This window comes from Bactrocera dorsalis, chromosome 2, assembly GCF_023373825.1.
Source record: "Bactrocera dorsalis isolate Fly_Bdor chromosome 2, ASM2337382v1, whole genome shotgun sequence".
NCBI lineage: Eukaryota > Metazoa > Arthropoda > Insecta > Diptera > Tephritidae > Bactrocera > Bactrocera dorsalis.
In genome coordinates this window covers 20,514,394-20,527,115 of record NC_064304.1, presented here as the reverse complement: position 1 = coordinate 20,527,115, position 12,722 = coordinate 20,514,394, and the positions used below count along the sequence as shown (strand labels likewise).

General features: G+C 33.6%; 2 protein-coding genes across 3 annotated transcripts in view; one reads left to right on the top strand and one right to left on the bottom strand.

Annotated features, from left to right (window-relative positions):
* The window catches only part of LOC105229865 (charged multivesicular body protein 3), a 79,883-nt gene extending 70,478 nt beyond the window's left edge, over positions 1-9,405 (top strand). The window contains exons 2-4 of the mRNA XM_049448872.1: positions 6,763-6,853; positions 7,032-7,272; positions 7,346-9,405. Of these exons, the coding sequence (XP_049304829.1) occupies positions 6,809-6,853; positions 7,032-7,272; positions 7,346-7,737 (678 nt within the window). The 5' untranslated portion in view covers positions 6,763-6,808 and the 3' untranslated portion in view covers positions 7,738-9,405. The remainder of the gene's footprint in view (positions 1-6,762; positions 6,854-7,031; positions 7,273-7,345) is intronic.
* LOC105229864 (ATP-dependent RNA helicase SUV3 homolog, mitochondrial) lies at positions 3,040-6,328 on the bottom strand. 2 transcript variants are annotated; one of them, XR_852725.4, is made up of 10 exons: positions 5,814-6,301; positions 5,359-5,750; positions 5,188-5,299; positions 4,820-5,129; positions 4,628-4,762; positions 4,274-4,574; positions 4,022-4,201; positions 3,627-3,957; positions 3,299-3,565; positions 3,040-3,243 (listed from the first exon to the last, which is right to left on the bottom strand). XR_852725.4 is itself a non-coding variant. In XM_011210345.4 (9 exons), exons 1-9 carry the CDS (start codon positions 6,142-6,144, stop codon positions 3,354-3,356), a joined length of 2,304 nt encoding a protein of 767 aa, XP_011208647.1. In that variant the 5' UTR covers positions 6,145-6,328; the 3' UTR covers positions 3,040-3,353. The 2 variants fall into 2 exon arrangements, 1 of the variants encoding a protein (XP_011208647.1); XM_011210345.4 differs by having other exon boundaries at positions 3,040-3,565; positions 5,814-6,328.
* Positions 9,406-12,722: the final 3,317 nt, after the last annotated feature.

Sequence of the window (12,722 nt, the reverse complement as noted above, 5' to 3'; positions counted from 1 at the left end):
CAGTGTATGGCTACAATTCCGTCTACATGTGAATGAAAAGTATTAAAATTGAGCTCAATGAACTCATTGCTAAGTTGCACACACACACACACTTTCTAAAAAACGAAACCAAAAGAATTTTCTTTCTTGTTCAAAACAGCAACTTGAAGTTGCAATTATATTGCCACAAGTGTCGCATGGCAAAATAAAAGTATAAACATAATTTTTTAGCGTAATTATAATTAACATAACATAAAAGCTTTAATTAACAAACTAATTGTAATTACTACCTTATCAATGTTGAATGTTGCTACTACGCCGCTGCACATTCCCCAGCAAATACATACATATATACATACATACATAAATTAGAAGTACAAATAAGTTTGGAAAAATGTGAGCAGTTAGCGCCAAAAGGTGAGAAAGAAACTGGAAGTAATGTATTATTGCAGGAAAATGAGTAGGAAATATAAAATAAATTGAACTTGCAACGGCTGGAGAGGTCATTCCATGTCGTTGAACATCGTTGAAAAGATAATGTTAAATAATTTTTAATGATATTTTTAGCGAAATGAAGTTATTTTTATATTCAAAACTATAGATGTGTTTTTTAATAAGATCCAATGCGGACTAAATGTTTTTATTGCTGTTATCTGCATATTTGTATGTATGTAAAAAGTATTTACATGGCTATTTAAGTAGTATATTCATACAAAAATATTTCATAAAAAAACAACCGTTTAAAAAGTCAGCACTATCTACTATCCGAAACCTACCTAAAGAATTTTTTATGGAACACCATGCATTGTTGCTCTCTAATTAACACTTTCTAGGTATAGACACAGAAAAAATGATGATGATGGAGATAATAATAACAAAATAATCAAATTAACATGCTTAGCGGTAAATTTAAAAAATAATATACATATATATAAATACATATATATTACGGAAAATAATATGAAGGAGAACCCTGCATAACACAAACATACCATTTATTTACCATAACTGTTTTAGGATGTTCGTTATATGCCAAGTTGATTTTGGTTTGTGCAAACGCCCCCTTGAAGTTGCAAAAATGCACTAAAAATAAGAATCCAATGTTTCCAAGGAGTTTCTCCAAAGAGTTTTTTTTTAACTCTTTATTTTAAATTATTATTATCCGTAAAAATAAGAATGTAAGCAAACTCGTTATTTTAAATTTCATACGTGCCTAAATCATTTTATTTTTCCATATACATACATATTTTTCATATAATTTTTTGAAACTTTGCAATAATTTTTTTAACTCCAAAGCAAATAAACTTAAAAGGATGATTCTAATACACAATTATTTGCTCTACAAAAAAGTCTAAACAATTTATGCCTTTAAACTACTGTATTCATATGTATAGCACACCCTGTCGTATGAGCAACACAGAATGTAGAAAACATTTGCATGAATGCACATGCCATTTCATGCATAAATTCAAACGCGTTTAACATTTAAAGGAATACATAAGTACTTTACTAGAAAAAATCGTGCGAAATCTTTTTTACTAGAATATTAGAACTTTTTCATTGTTATAGATTTATTTGCTCAATGTATAATATAAAAAAAATTAAATTATAATATGATTGAGGGTTTAAATTGAAGTTAAAGAGTGTGTTTACATTGGATACTTATTTTTAGCGTAAAAATTTAAACTTCAGGTGTGACTTTGCAAAAAAACAATCAACTTGAGAAATAACGGATAGCCTAAACTACATGCATACATACATACATATGTGTGCTTGTGAAGTGGTCATCATATACATTGTTGCTTTACAGGATAATTGCAAACACTGGGTCAGTGCGCTAATTGTCCTGCTGCTCACTTGAACTGAAGTGTGTCTTGAGACTGTCGTAATTTGAAACGAAAACCAATATTTATTTTATAAGCAACTGATTAATAACTATTACTTTGTGCTATGCGAAATTTTAATATACTTATATAATTTATTACCTATATGCATATATACATACATACACACATAGACGTACTTCGTCATGCAAAAATTAATTTATGGATTTTGCAATTTCTGTTACATCATACAAACATGAAAATTTCATTACATAACACGCACCTGAAATTATAAGGATGTAGCGTTTGCTAGTGTTTTAATTTACACTCTAACAATTTGTTCACCAAATTTCAATATTTATATACTTATTCTTAGCACATTGCTGAAGCCAAATAACAATGCCTTTAAGTTTTTAATGTTAAAAACAATATCAAATAAATGTGAGAAATATTGCTTTTTTTCTACATAAAACAGTAGTTTAATAATTTTTTTAATAAAATTTAATATTACTCTGCAAACAAAGAAGTTAAATGAAATGTTACTTAAATACCTTTTTTAGTAGTAGTCATTGAATTTTTCACGTTCTGTTGCATTATACATGGAACAAAGCAACAGAAGTTAATACATACCATGTAAAAACTAATTCAAAGACATTTTTGTATCCTAACGTTAACAAGAAAGTAAAAAAACAAAACACAAAGATTTTTAATCTTTATAATTTCCGTGTAATTTAAAGCCCATAACGAACTAATGATACAAATTAAAAAATGAAGATAATGATCATTTTGCCAATGAATGGATAATAAAAAGATGAAAAGAACAAAACTGTTATTTTATTTATGTTATTTTTACGTTGTTGGTATACTAGGTCTTGTAAATCCAGCAATAACGAGTATTTTGGAAAAAAAAAATAAAAACAAAAAAATAAATAAATAAAAAAAATATATTTAAAAAAATAAAAAATATTAATACATTAAAAAAAATTTAAATATATATTAAAAAAATAAAATAAATATAAAAAAAAATAAAAGTTATAAAAAAAATATAAAAAAACTTAACTTCGGTTACATCGAAGCTACAACACTTTAACAAGTTAAAAATTGTCCGTAAAAGTACTTGATTTTGATCGCTCAGTTCGAATGTCCGCTAGATGTTATATTTCCGACGTTTCCTTCTGGATGTTACAAACTTTGTGGCAAACTTAATATACCTTGTGAAAAAAAAGCAACAAAAAGATTAAGAATTTCAACTACTCTTCTTCTTGACTGGCTGCTTTATTATTTTTTTGTGCCCATTTGCACCTCTTAAGGAATAATAATTACGTATATACATGAATATGTACTTAAATTATTTAAAACAAAAGTGATTGTTGAGTTTCTGAGTAGTTTTCGTCTCTTTCGTCGTCAATTCTCAATGACGCATACGAACTGCATGACAACGCTAAATTTTGTACGAAATTAATTATTTATATAATTATACGCAATTAACTACATACAAATGAGAAACTATACATAAATAAAGTCTGTTTTTTGTAGCAATTTTATTGCAATTCACTTGCGTCGCTTTCGTCGCATTTTCTTGAAACCACTATTGTTCCCTTCATCATCCGAATCGAAGGCGCTTTCGATTGTGGACTGCGCGAGCGATTGTTGCTGTGCATCCCATTCCTTGCGCAGCTCACTCAGCATACCAGGCGTTAGTAGACCTTGAGCGATTAAACGGTCTGTTAGGCGACCACGTGAGGAGTTTGGTATGCGTGGTTCTATGTGATAGAAATTAAGGTTTTACAAATAACGATTACTATTTGTGCTTTCACTGCTTACCACGCATATATGTGGATCTTCGTAAATTATACGTCGTATCTCCATCGGTTGCACTTTGACTGGCTTCGGAATTCTTTAGCAACCGCGTAATTTGAAACACACCCTGCTGTATTATGTCATCAAGTTCCTTCTGCGCTACACGTACTGCTGCTGCATCGGGGAATAAATCCATAAAACGATAACTTAACCATAAATATAGATCCATCACATCGAATACCGATTCCAGGTGCATAAGATCAATGATCGTTTTGGGCAAGGCAAAGGGCCAACCACAATTACGTGTAATGAAGTCGAAGGTGATTGGTTCGTTGCGACTATACTGTCGGGCAATCTGTGGAGAGCATTTTAAAATAATTATGTAACATAATCGACATTAATTGTCTGTGAGATAGTACCTTAAGGAACATGGAGCACACAAAGGGCATCTTTTTGTTTATGGGCGCACAACAGAATACATAGCGTGCACGAAGTGGCAACGGCACGTGTTCAATCATCTCAGCTAAGAATTTAAAATCTTCAATATTGCACATAAAGTATAACGAGTCATCAACTGTGCACAGATTCACAAATATATCCTGCAACGGTTAAAAAAAAAAAAATAGTTAGATGTAAACTGATATTTTCATAATAAATTTTTGGTCACAAACCATCAGATTGCTGAGTGTGGATTTTGGCAGATGGTAAGCGTAAAGCTCTATTTGATCGGCGGTAGGATGCAGACCAGCTTGTTTCAGAGGTTCAGGTTTCTGGGATAAAATCTTGCGCAAGGTCTGTAAGTCGTCCGCTTTAAAAGTGGTCACATAACCATGCTCCCACTGTGTACGAAAACGTCCAGCGCGACCGGCAATCTGCAGCGCTGACGATATGGAGATTGTATCAATTTCTCGTTCACCTTTTTCGTTCATTGAGGGTTTGATTATTGAATAAAAGATGATACGGCGTATGCTCCTACAATACACATACTTAAATATTGATATAAACCGTTATTAAGCATAACTTACAGATTTAGACCCATGCCGATCGCATCCGTTGCGACCATCACTTTACAACTATTGTCCGGGTCATTGAATTTTGCTGCTTGCGCCAACTTGGTGCCTGGTGGTAATCCGCCATAGATCACAGCCACCTCTTTACCTCTATAATTATTGTTAGTGTAATGTAATTTTGTTTTGATGTACTTTTTAACTTTTTACCTCGCTTCAATTTCGCGCGACACTGAGTAAATATCGTTTTTACTGAAACACACAATGCAATCACCTGGCTGCACATTGTCCAGGCTTGTCAATGCTGAATCCTCAATGGTAAGCTCGGTAAGCCTATCGTAGTTGTGCACTTCGACGGTTTCATTTGTTGTTTCACAAATTTTTTGCAGTAGCTCTAAAGCACCGGACTCACCACAAACGTGCACTTCATCAGCAATTAGGCCAAGAAAGGCACGTGTCCAGGCCCAACCACGTTGCGGATCCCGCAATTGTTGTATTTCATCGATAACAGCAACTTCATCTGATTAAAAGAAATAGTTATTAAGAAAAATACGTTGAAATATTATTTACAAACTCACAAGGCGTGTTTACCGAAGTCATCTCTACAGTACAAGCTACGTGATTTGCTGGCGTATCTTCATTAATACCAAATTTACGTTCCTCACCCGTAACAAGATCACAGGCTGTACCCTGTATTGAAAATGGTTAGCTTACTTACAGCAATATTTAATAAAATAGCTGATTATTACCCTATCATTAGCTTTGTTGAACACCTCAGTGGCTAGTAGTTTTAGTGGACCACAATATACACCTGTTTTTGCGGTCAAAAAACGTTCCATAGCATGATACGTTTTTCCAGAATTTGTCGGTCCCGCGTGAAATACGATTTTTCGGGTAATTGCACGTGCACTCGGGTACCAATTCGCTGGTGTACGTAGATCTGAGATTTTCTTCAGATCATCCATACAGTCTAAATGAGGAAATATGGTTTTAGCGTGCCTCAGGAAATATGGAAATATATCATCAATGTGCCCCGCATTATTTAGTATATCACTAACGGTTATGTGCAAGTCCACTGGAAGGTTTTCCGCCTCAATGCAGTATCGGCGAAATGAGGCAAAGGCTTGTTGTTGTAAGTAAGCTGTTGGAAATCGACAATTAGCGCATTCACAAAAAAAGTATTTAACTAATTGAATAAACTCACTGTCAAGTCCATTTTCCACACACAATTGTTTGATTTCACGTTTTTGCGTGAATTTGTTAAGAATCTTCAGCAATTCTGCTTTGTCCAGTTTACCCACCATTTCAGCACCCACATCATGTTCGTCTGCATTTCGCGGCATTGGTACCGGTTTGAAAAGTGTAGAAACATGCTGTGGACCAGTCTTCTTGTTACGCGCTTGTACATAACTGCTGAGGTGCACATATTTAGTGGCAATATGAGAGGAAACGTTTAGTGGCGATGTTGATGCGCGTAGGTTCAGATTTCGCGTGAGCGTATTAAGTAAATTAATACTACATTTAGAATTTTGCATACTTCACAATAATTTACACACCTAGCAAATTATAAATACGGCTTTTTATTATAATTAATTGAAATATTAATTAAAAATATATACAAATTGTCATCACGATTTTGCTAGCCGGGAAAGTCGTGATGCAATTGTTTGTGCGTGCAAATGGAATGGGAAAACAGCTGATAGAATGAATACCTAACCTCAACTATGATAAGACGAATGTCAAGAAACGTGTGAAATGTGTACAGTACGAATAAAAATTATCGGTAAACATTTCTATTTAGGGAATTTTTCGTTACAGGGAAATTAAGCACTTTAGTTGCACATAGAAATCAATGTATAAGAGGTCGTTAAAACATGATCAAATATAATGAAACCTAAAAAAGTTGCAATGCCTTATGATACTTCGCTGTAGCGGATTTTTTAGAGAAGAGTTTGTAATATTTTCTGATTGGGTACTGCTGTCAATAAAACAAATGCGCTAGCAACACTGCCCGCTGTTACTGCGCAGTTGCGCAGAGTGAAATCAAAACAAACCAATTGACATTTAGGTGACACAAACAAAACCATTGAATTTTGTTGGCTAAAGAAATTTCATAAATGAGTCATTTTGTTAGATTTGCTTAATTTCTTATAAAAAAATAAATAAAATATTTGAAACAAGTGTATCCACGAACTAAACATGGGGTTATTCGGCAAAACACATACCAAAGATCCTAAAGAGCAGGTAATAACGCTTGTACAATACCAATTTTGGTAAAAGTTTTGGCCTACTTGTACAGTGGTTGAGTTCATGGCCAAGGCAAACCAGTTATGTATACTACATCATCCCATTTAAAATTAAAAACAAACAAAACGAAATAATATTTGCATATGCTTGAACTAATTTGTTATGATTCGCTTAGGTGCAAGAATGGACGCACAAAATTCGTAAGGAAAGCAATCAACTGGATCGGCAGATACGTAGTATACAGCGAGAGGAGGAGAAAGTGAAGCGTTCCTTAAAGCAGGCAGCTACAAAAAATGATCGGGACACTTGTGTCATTCTCGCAAAAGAAATTGTGCGCGCACGTAAAGCGATAAATCGTATTTACACATCTAAGGCACACCTTAACTCCATACAGCTACAAATGAAGAACCAATTGGGTAAATAGTTTGTGTTATACATACATACACATATCCAGGTGATTTAAGACAACACAAATATTTTTTTTTGTAGCTACGTTACGCGTGGCCGGCTCGTTACAAAAATCCACAGAAGTAATGCAAGCTATGCAGAATTTGGTACGTTATCCCGAATTAGCCGGCATAATGCGAGACATGTCGAAAGAAATGATGAAAGCAGGCATAATTGAGGAAATGCTCGACGAGACAATGGATTCGCTGGAAGAGTCTGAAGAGATGGAAGAGGAGGCGGCAAAGGAAGTAGATAAAGTCTTATGGGAAATTACGGATGGTAAACTTGGTGAAGCACCGTTACCACCCGAAGGTATCGCCGCCGAAAAACGTGAAGTACCCGCTGCCACAGTAGTTGAATCTGAAGATGAAGCTGGTGAAGAGGAGGAAGATTTACAAGAAATGCAAAATCGTTTAGCATCGCTGCGTTCATAAGCGCCTGCAGTGGGCTGTTGAAAAACACTGACGTAAGCGCCGAACGGCACGATTCCGATTACTTTGGCGGCGGGGTAAAAAAACCGAATTTCCGTATAAATGGGGTATGTACGGATAGGGGGGCTTCTATAGAGGTGGAATATCCAAAAATCATGTGAAAATAGCTAATATTTTTAAAAATATTCACGTTTAAAAAATCAAAAATTCGCACTAAGAACACATGTTATTTCTCCATGTTTCACAGAAATTTTCACGTTTTTCTTTCACTATAATTAAATATACACTCTTAACATTGAAATCAGTTCGATTTTCACTTTCATTTCCTAATTTTTCAGCCAAATTTAGTAATTTAAAATCACATATAAAATTTATGGCTGAAAAGTTTAGAGTGTTTATATTTACGAGGAAAACCAGCGTTGCCACACCTTAAAAACCAAAAGTGAAGAATTTTTTAGCGTTTCACAGCGTTTTTATATCGATATTCGCAATATACGAGTCTGATCGTGAATTGGCAAAAATGAGAAATACATAATAGGAAAATTTATAATTAATTATTATTGCAGAAAGAAGAAGAATTTGGACACAGAAGAATTTTGAACACCGGGGTTTTGGACCGACCAGGGATATTATTTTTCGAGCGCTCGAAAAATAATATCCCTGGTCGGTCCAAAACCCCGGTGTTCAAAATTCTTCTGTGTCCAAATTCTTCTTCTTTCTGCAATAATAATTAATTATAAATTTTCCTATTATGTATTTCTCATTTTTGCCAATTCACGATCAGACTCGTATATTACGAATATCGATATTTTTATTTCTTTTTATTTTTCCAATTATTATTATTTTTATAATATGTATTTCTCATTTTTACAAATTTTCTTTCTGACTCGAATATTGAGAATATCGATATTTTAATTTCTTTTTATTTTTCCAATTAATAACATAAAATTAAATAACGCGTCATACACATTCGTGAATCGGAATTAAAAACGAATTTTTTAAGACAATTCCCGTGAAAATTGGTGCACGTTTTCGGAAAAGCCGCTCTGCTGAACATTTACCGTATATAATATTGCTTATTTGCTTAATAAATTTATACAAGAAAATATCCATATGCATGAATAGAGGAATTTTGCGAAAAAGAGGAATTTCACGAATTGCCTTATCATCACATGGCAGCGCTCCATTTCGTCGTAATTTTTGGTAAACAAATGAGGTTCAAACAAGCGTAAAATGTAATTTTTAAAATAAAGATTTTTTAGGTAAAAAACCTGTTAAATGTGTAAAATGTGGTTTTATTTAAAAGTTAATAGTGTAAATTAATTAATTTGAAGTGAAAAATGTGAAAAAAGTGCGTTTAATGTGGTGAAATAGCGTCTTGAAATGGTCCAATTTTGCGATTTTTCGGACTTTAAGGTCGAATATCTCGTAAACTAAGCGTTTGCGGACCCTATAACCCTATATATTTTTTAATCAGGAGGACTTCCTCTTTCCAACGGTACCTTCAGATCGCGGCGCCAAAGTAATCGGAATTGTGCCCGCCGAACGAATGGTAATATAATTTTTAGTTTGCTAGCGAACACACCTGAAAAACAGGTCGTTTGCGTTTTTACGTGCACATTTCAATGTTTCGAAGCGAAGAATAAAAACTTTTACAACGGAAGCAAAAATTTCAAAGATGAAAAAAATTGAACAGCTAAAAATCTCATTTGCAAGTTTTGTATATATACATACATATAACTTGTAAGTCTTTACATTGGCAATTTGAAGAAAATTTATAACATAAATTATTTATAGAAAAATATTTTGCACACCAAGTGTACTTTCGCTGTAACTTCAGTTGAAATTTAACATTGAAGGCTAATCTAACATTTTAAGTATTCCATCTAATATTTAATAATATTAATAAATATTTATAAACTCAATTACATAACCTAATGATATATTAACGATTTTGTAAATGAAAGAGGTATAGAGCTTTCATGACAGAGGCAAAATTTATTACTTAAAATATACAAGTTTTATTTGTACAGTTCTTTCTGTCTTTACATATGTATGCGTGTGTATTTGTTTTGCAATATTAAAGAATTCCTATGTTGAAGATAATTTATCGAAAAGGTTTTATGTTTTATTTTAAAGCTAAACATTGCGTGTTTCCGTTTCTACATCGTATGCGTCATTCTAAGAAATCTAAATTTCGTGTGTATTCAATTTCTTATGTTGTCACGTATGCCCATAAAATTTTAAAATTTAATGTTTTCTTCGAATTGTTTTTACTCACTAGTTAAGTTGTTTTAGAAATTACGTTTTAGTTAAAATAAAAAGGCAGATAAGCAATCTTACAAATTAGTACAATGCTTTAAGTAATTTCGACGATTTCAAAGGTTGTTGTCCAGAGTTGAATTAAAAACAGAAAAAATGTAAGCTATAACTCCTTTGGCAAACACCGTTCCCACGACAATCGGGTCGACGTAGCTGGAACGGACCCTGATTTCTTATTCGCCCATAGAGTGTCAACTCGGCAGAATTCTGCCGCTACAACAACAACAACAACAAGCCTCGACAAATACAAATCTTATAATTTAAGTACATGATGATCGGTCAGTTTGTATGGCAGCTATATGGTATAGTGGTTCGATCTGGACAATATTTTCAAGTATTGGATCGTTGCCTTTGAAAATTATCTATGTCCTAACTTCTTGAAAATATGTATCTCGTCAAATAAAAAGAACTTGATTTTGATCGGTCAGTTTCCGCAGCTTTTGGAGAGAAAAAGACAAGTGCTAAATTTCAGATCGAAATCACATAAATTGAGAGACTAGTTCGCGTCTGGAACAGAGTGAAATCGACTTGGCTCGTTGCTCTAATATTTTATATTTACAAGCATTTTTGGGCCTCTGTCGTTTCTTACCTAATATACCCTCTTCTGGGTATAAACATCAAAAGTAAGTTTTAATGCTTTGACGTTCTTAGGTACTTTTGACTTTAATTATATTGTTTACATGGCTTCTTTTCTACAGAGTTTCACCGTTATCGTATTAGAATAAAAGTCTCTCTTTACGGCGCAAAGAGCATTCTATGACTAATAAAATTCCAAAATTTTAAAATAAACAAATTTAAATTATATAAGCAGTAACTTTTAGGTGACTCAGTACAAACACTGTTTCTTTATTTGAAAGCTTTAATTAAATTGCAAAAACAAAATACTCACTGACACCTTTTTAATTGTGTTGTTCCCGTCTTCCAGCGCTTAAATATTTCGTCTGTCAAATTATGCCAATTTAGAGCTACAAATAAGCTCACAGACCGGATATGACAAATGAGTTGGGCAGACAGACAGCCACCCACATTGCACACCAGGCGTTAAATTTCACCTGACGGTTGGTGCAAGGTTAGTGGTAGTGGGGGCTGTCGCCTTATATTTTAAGGACATCTTTTTGAAATGACAACAATAAAGACGACATTTACATTTCATTTTGAGCATCATTTTGGTTTTATCTAAGGTGAAAATGATAAAGAGGGAATGTAGTTTCTTGAACAAAACAAACAGGCAAAGAATTGCACTGTGGTGAAATGGGTGATGAGGAGTGTTTGTGTATATGGAGGAATGAGGGAGGAAATTGTGTACAATAAACTTTAAATGTGTTTAAATAATTTGTAAAATGTATACTGAAATTCTATATATATGTATATACACACATATATATTTAACTATAAATTTAGGAGCAAAGAAGCTAAATATGCATTGTCTTTGAAGAAGTCAAATATGAAAATTTAATTATAATTTAAAATCATTAAATAGAAAAGATTCTTAAAAACTTTTTTAAACCACACGGTGCATTCCGTGAAAACAAAAGGATGTAGTGGGTGGAAAATTGTTAAGAAAAAAATCTTACAATATTTATGGCCAAGATATTTGTTCTCCAGGCGGAACCGTTAAAAAATTTCAATTTTTTGCGCTCAATATAGTTGATGACCTTGATGTTGAGATTGCTTACTACCGATGAGGAAAAAATTTTTGGAGGTTAGCATTATTTACTCGTTGGGGCCAATAAATTTGAGGAGATTTGGTTCCCCGAAGAAAATTTTTTGCGTTATTAATTGAAGGATACAGCGAGACTTCTCTACTAGAATGTACATAGAATCCAGATCTTCACATAGTCAATCATACAACACAACTAGAAGACACCGAATAATCTGCACTTCCACCGGGGCCGAAGAAATAGACCTTGCATGAGCGGTCGGTTATAATTCGTAAGATTTCGATTTAAAAGTTAAGAAAAATTAAACCGAGGATTCCGCGGCGAGGTTTTATTTCCCGTATACTGTTTAACTATATCTCGAAACCACTATGGGAAATATTTTTAACCTTATTCGCTGAATATTGTACGAAATTGCCATTGGGCACTGGAATCGATGACATGTGTATGAGAGTAAACGCCTATCTAAACAACTTTTATCGCTTCCTCACTGCTAAGAGTCTTATATTCTCCCCTAGGAAAATCACAGTAACTATATTTTAAAACCGGGCGAAGGAGTATAGATCTCAACATTTTTTTCGACAATCAACAAAGAAACATTTTGCGCTTTATGTTTAGTTGTCCGTACCCCCTCTTCGCATATGGCACGATCATTACCAAGGTACAAATCTTCAGTATGATTAACAAGTCGTTAGTAGTCGGCATTACCATATTATCATCGCCTGAATACAATAGGACGCGGCTGAAAAAGATATAAACTTGCAGTCCGGACACTTACTGGATGTCTCGTACTGACTGTGAGAGGCGAATGCTTCCGGTTAAAGAGCACTACATCCTTTTTTTCAAACAGTTTGTGATGGGATTATTTCATCAGCATTGCAGTCATCTGTTTGGCGCGGAAACGCCCCCAACAACATATCTAGACAATTATTCTGCAATACAAGACAAGTTAACGCACCATACTGATGAAATTTCGGTCACGACTAACTTCAGACAATTACTGAGCTC

What these genes read in the sequence shown, in the direction of transcription:
- LOC105229864 (XM_011210345.4), bottom strand. Translation starts at nt 6,144, where the DNA reads ATGCAAAATTCTAAATGTAGTATTAATTTACTTAATACGCTCACGCGA. An exon ending in CCACACTCAGCAATCTGATG is followed by an intron (nt 4,202 to 4,273) that starts GTTTGTGACCAA and finishes TAACCGTTGCAG; the next exon opens with GATATATTTGTGAATCTGTG. An exon ending in AAGATCCACATATATGCGTG is followed by an intron (nt 3,566 to 3,626) that starts GTAAGCAGTGAA and finishes TCTATCACATAG; the next exon opens with AACCACGCATACCAAACTCC.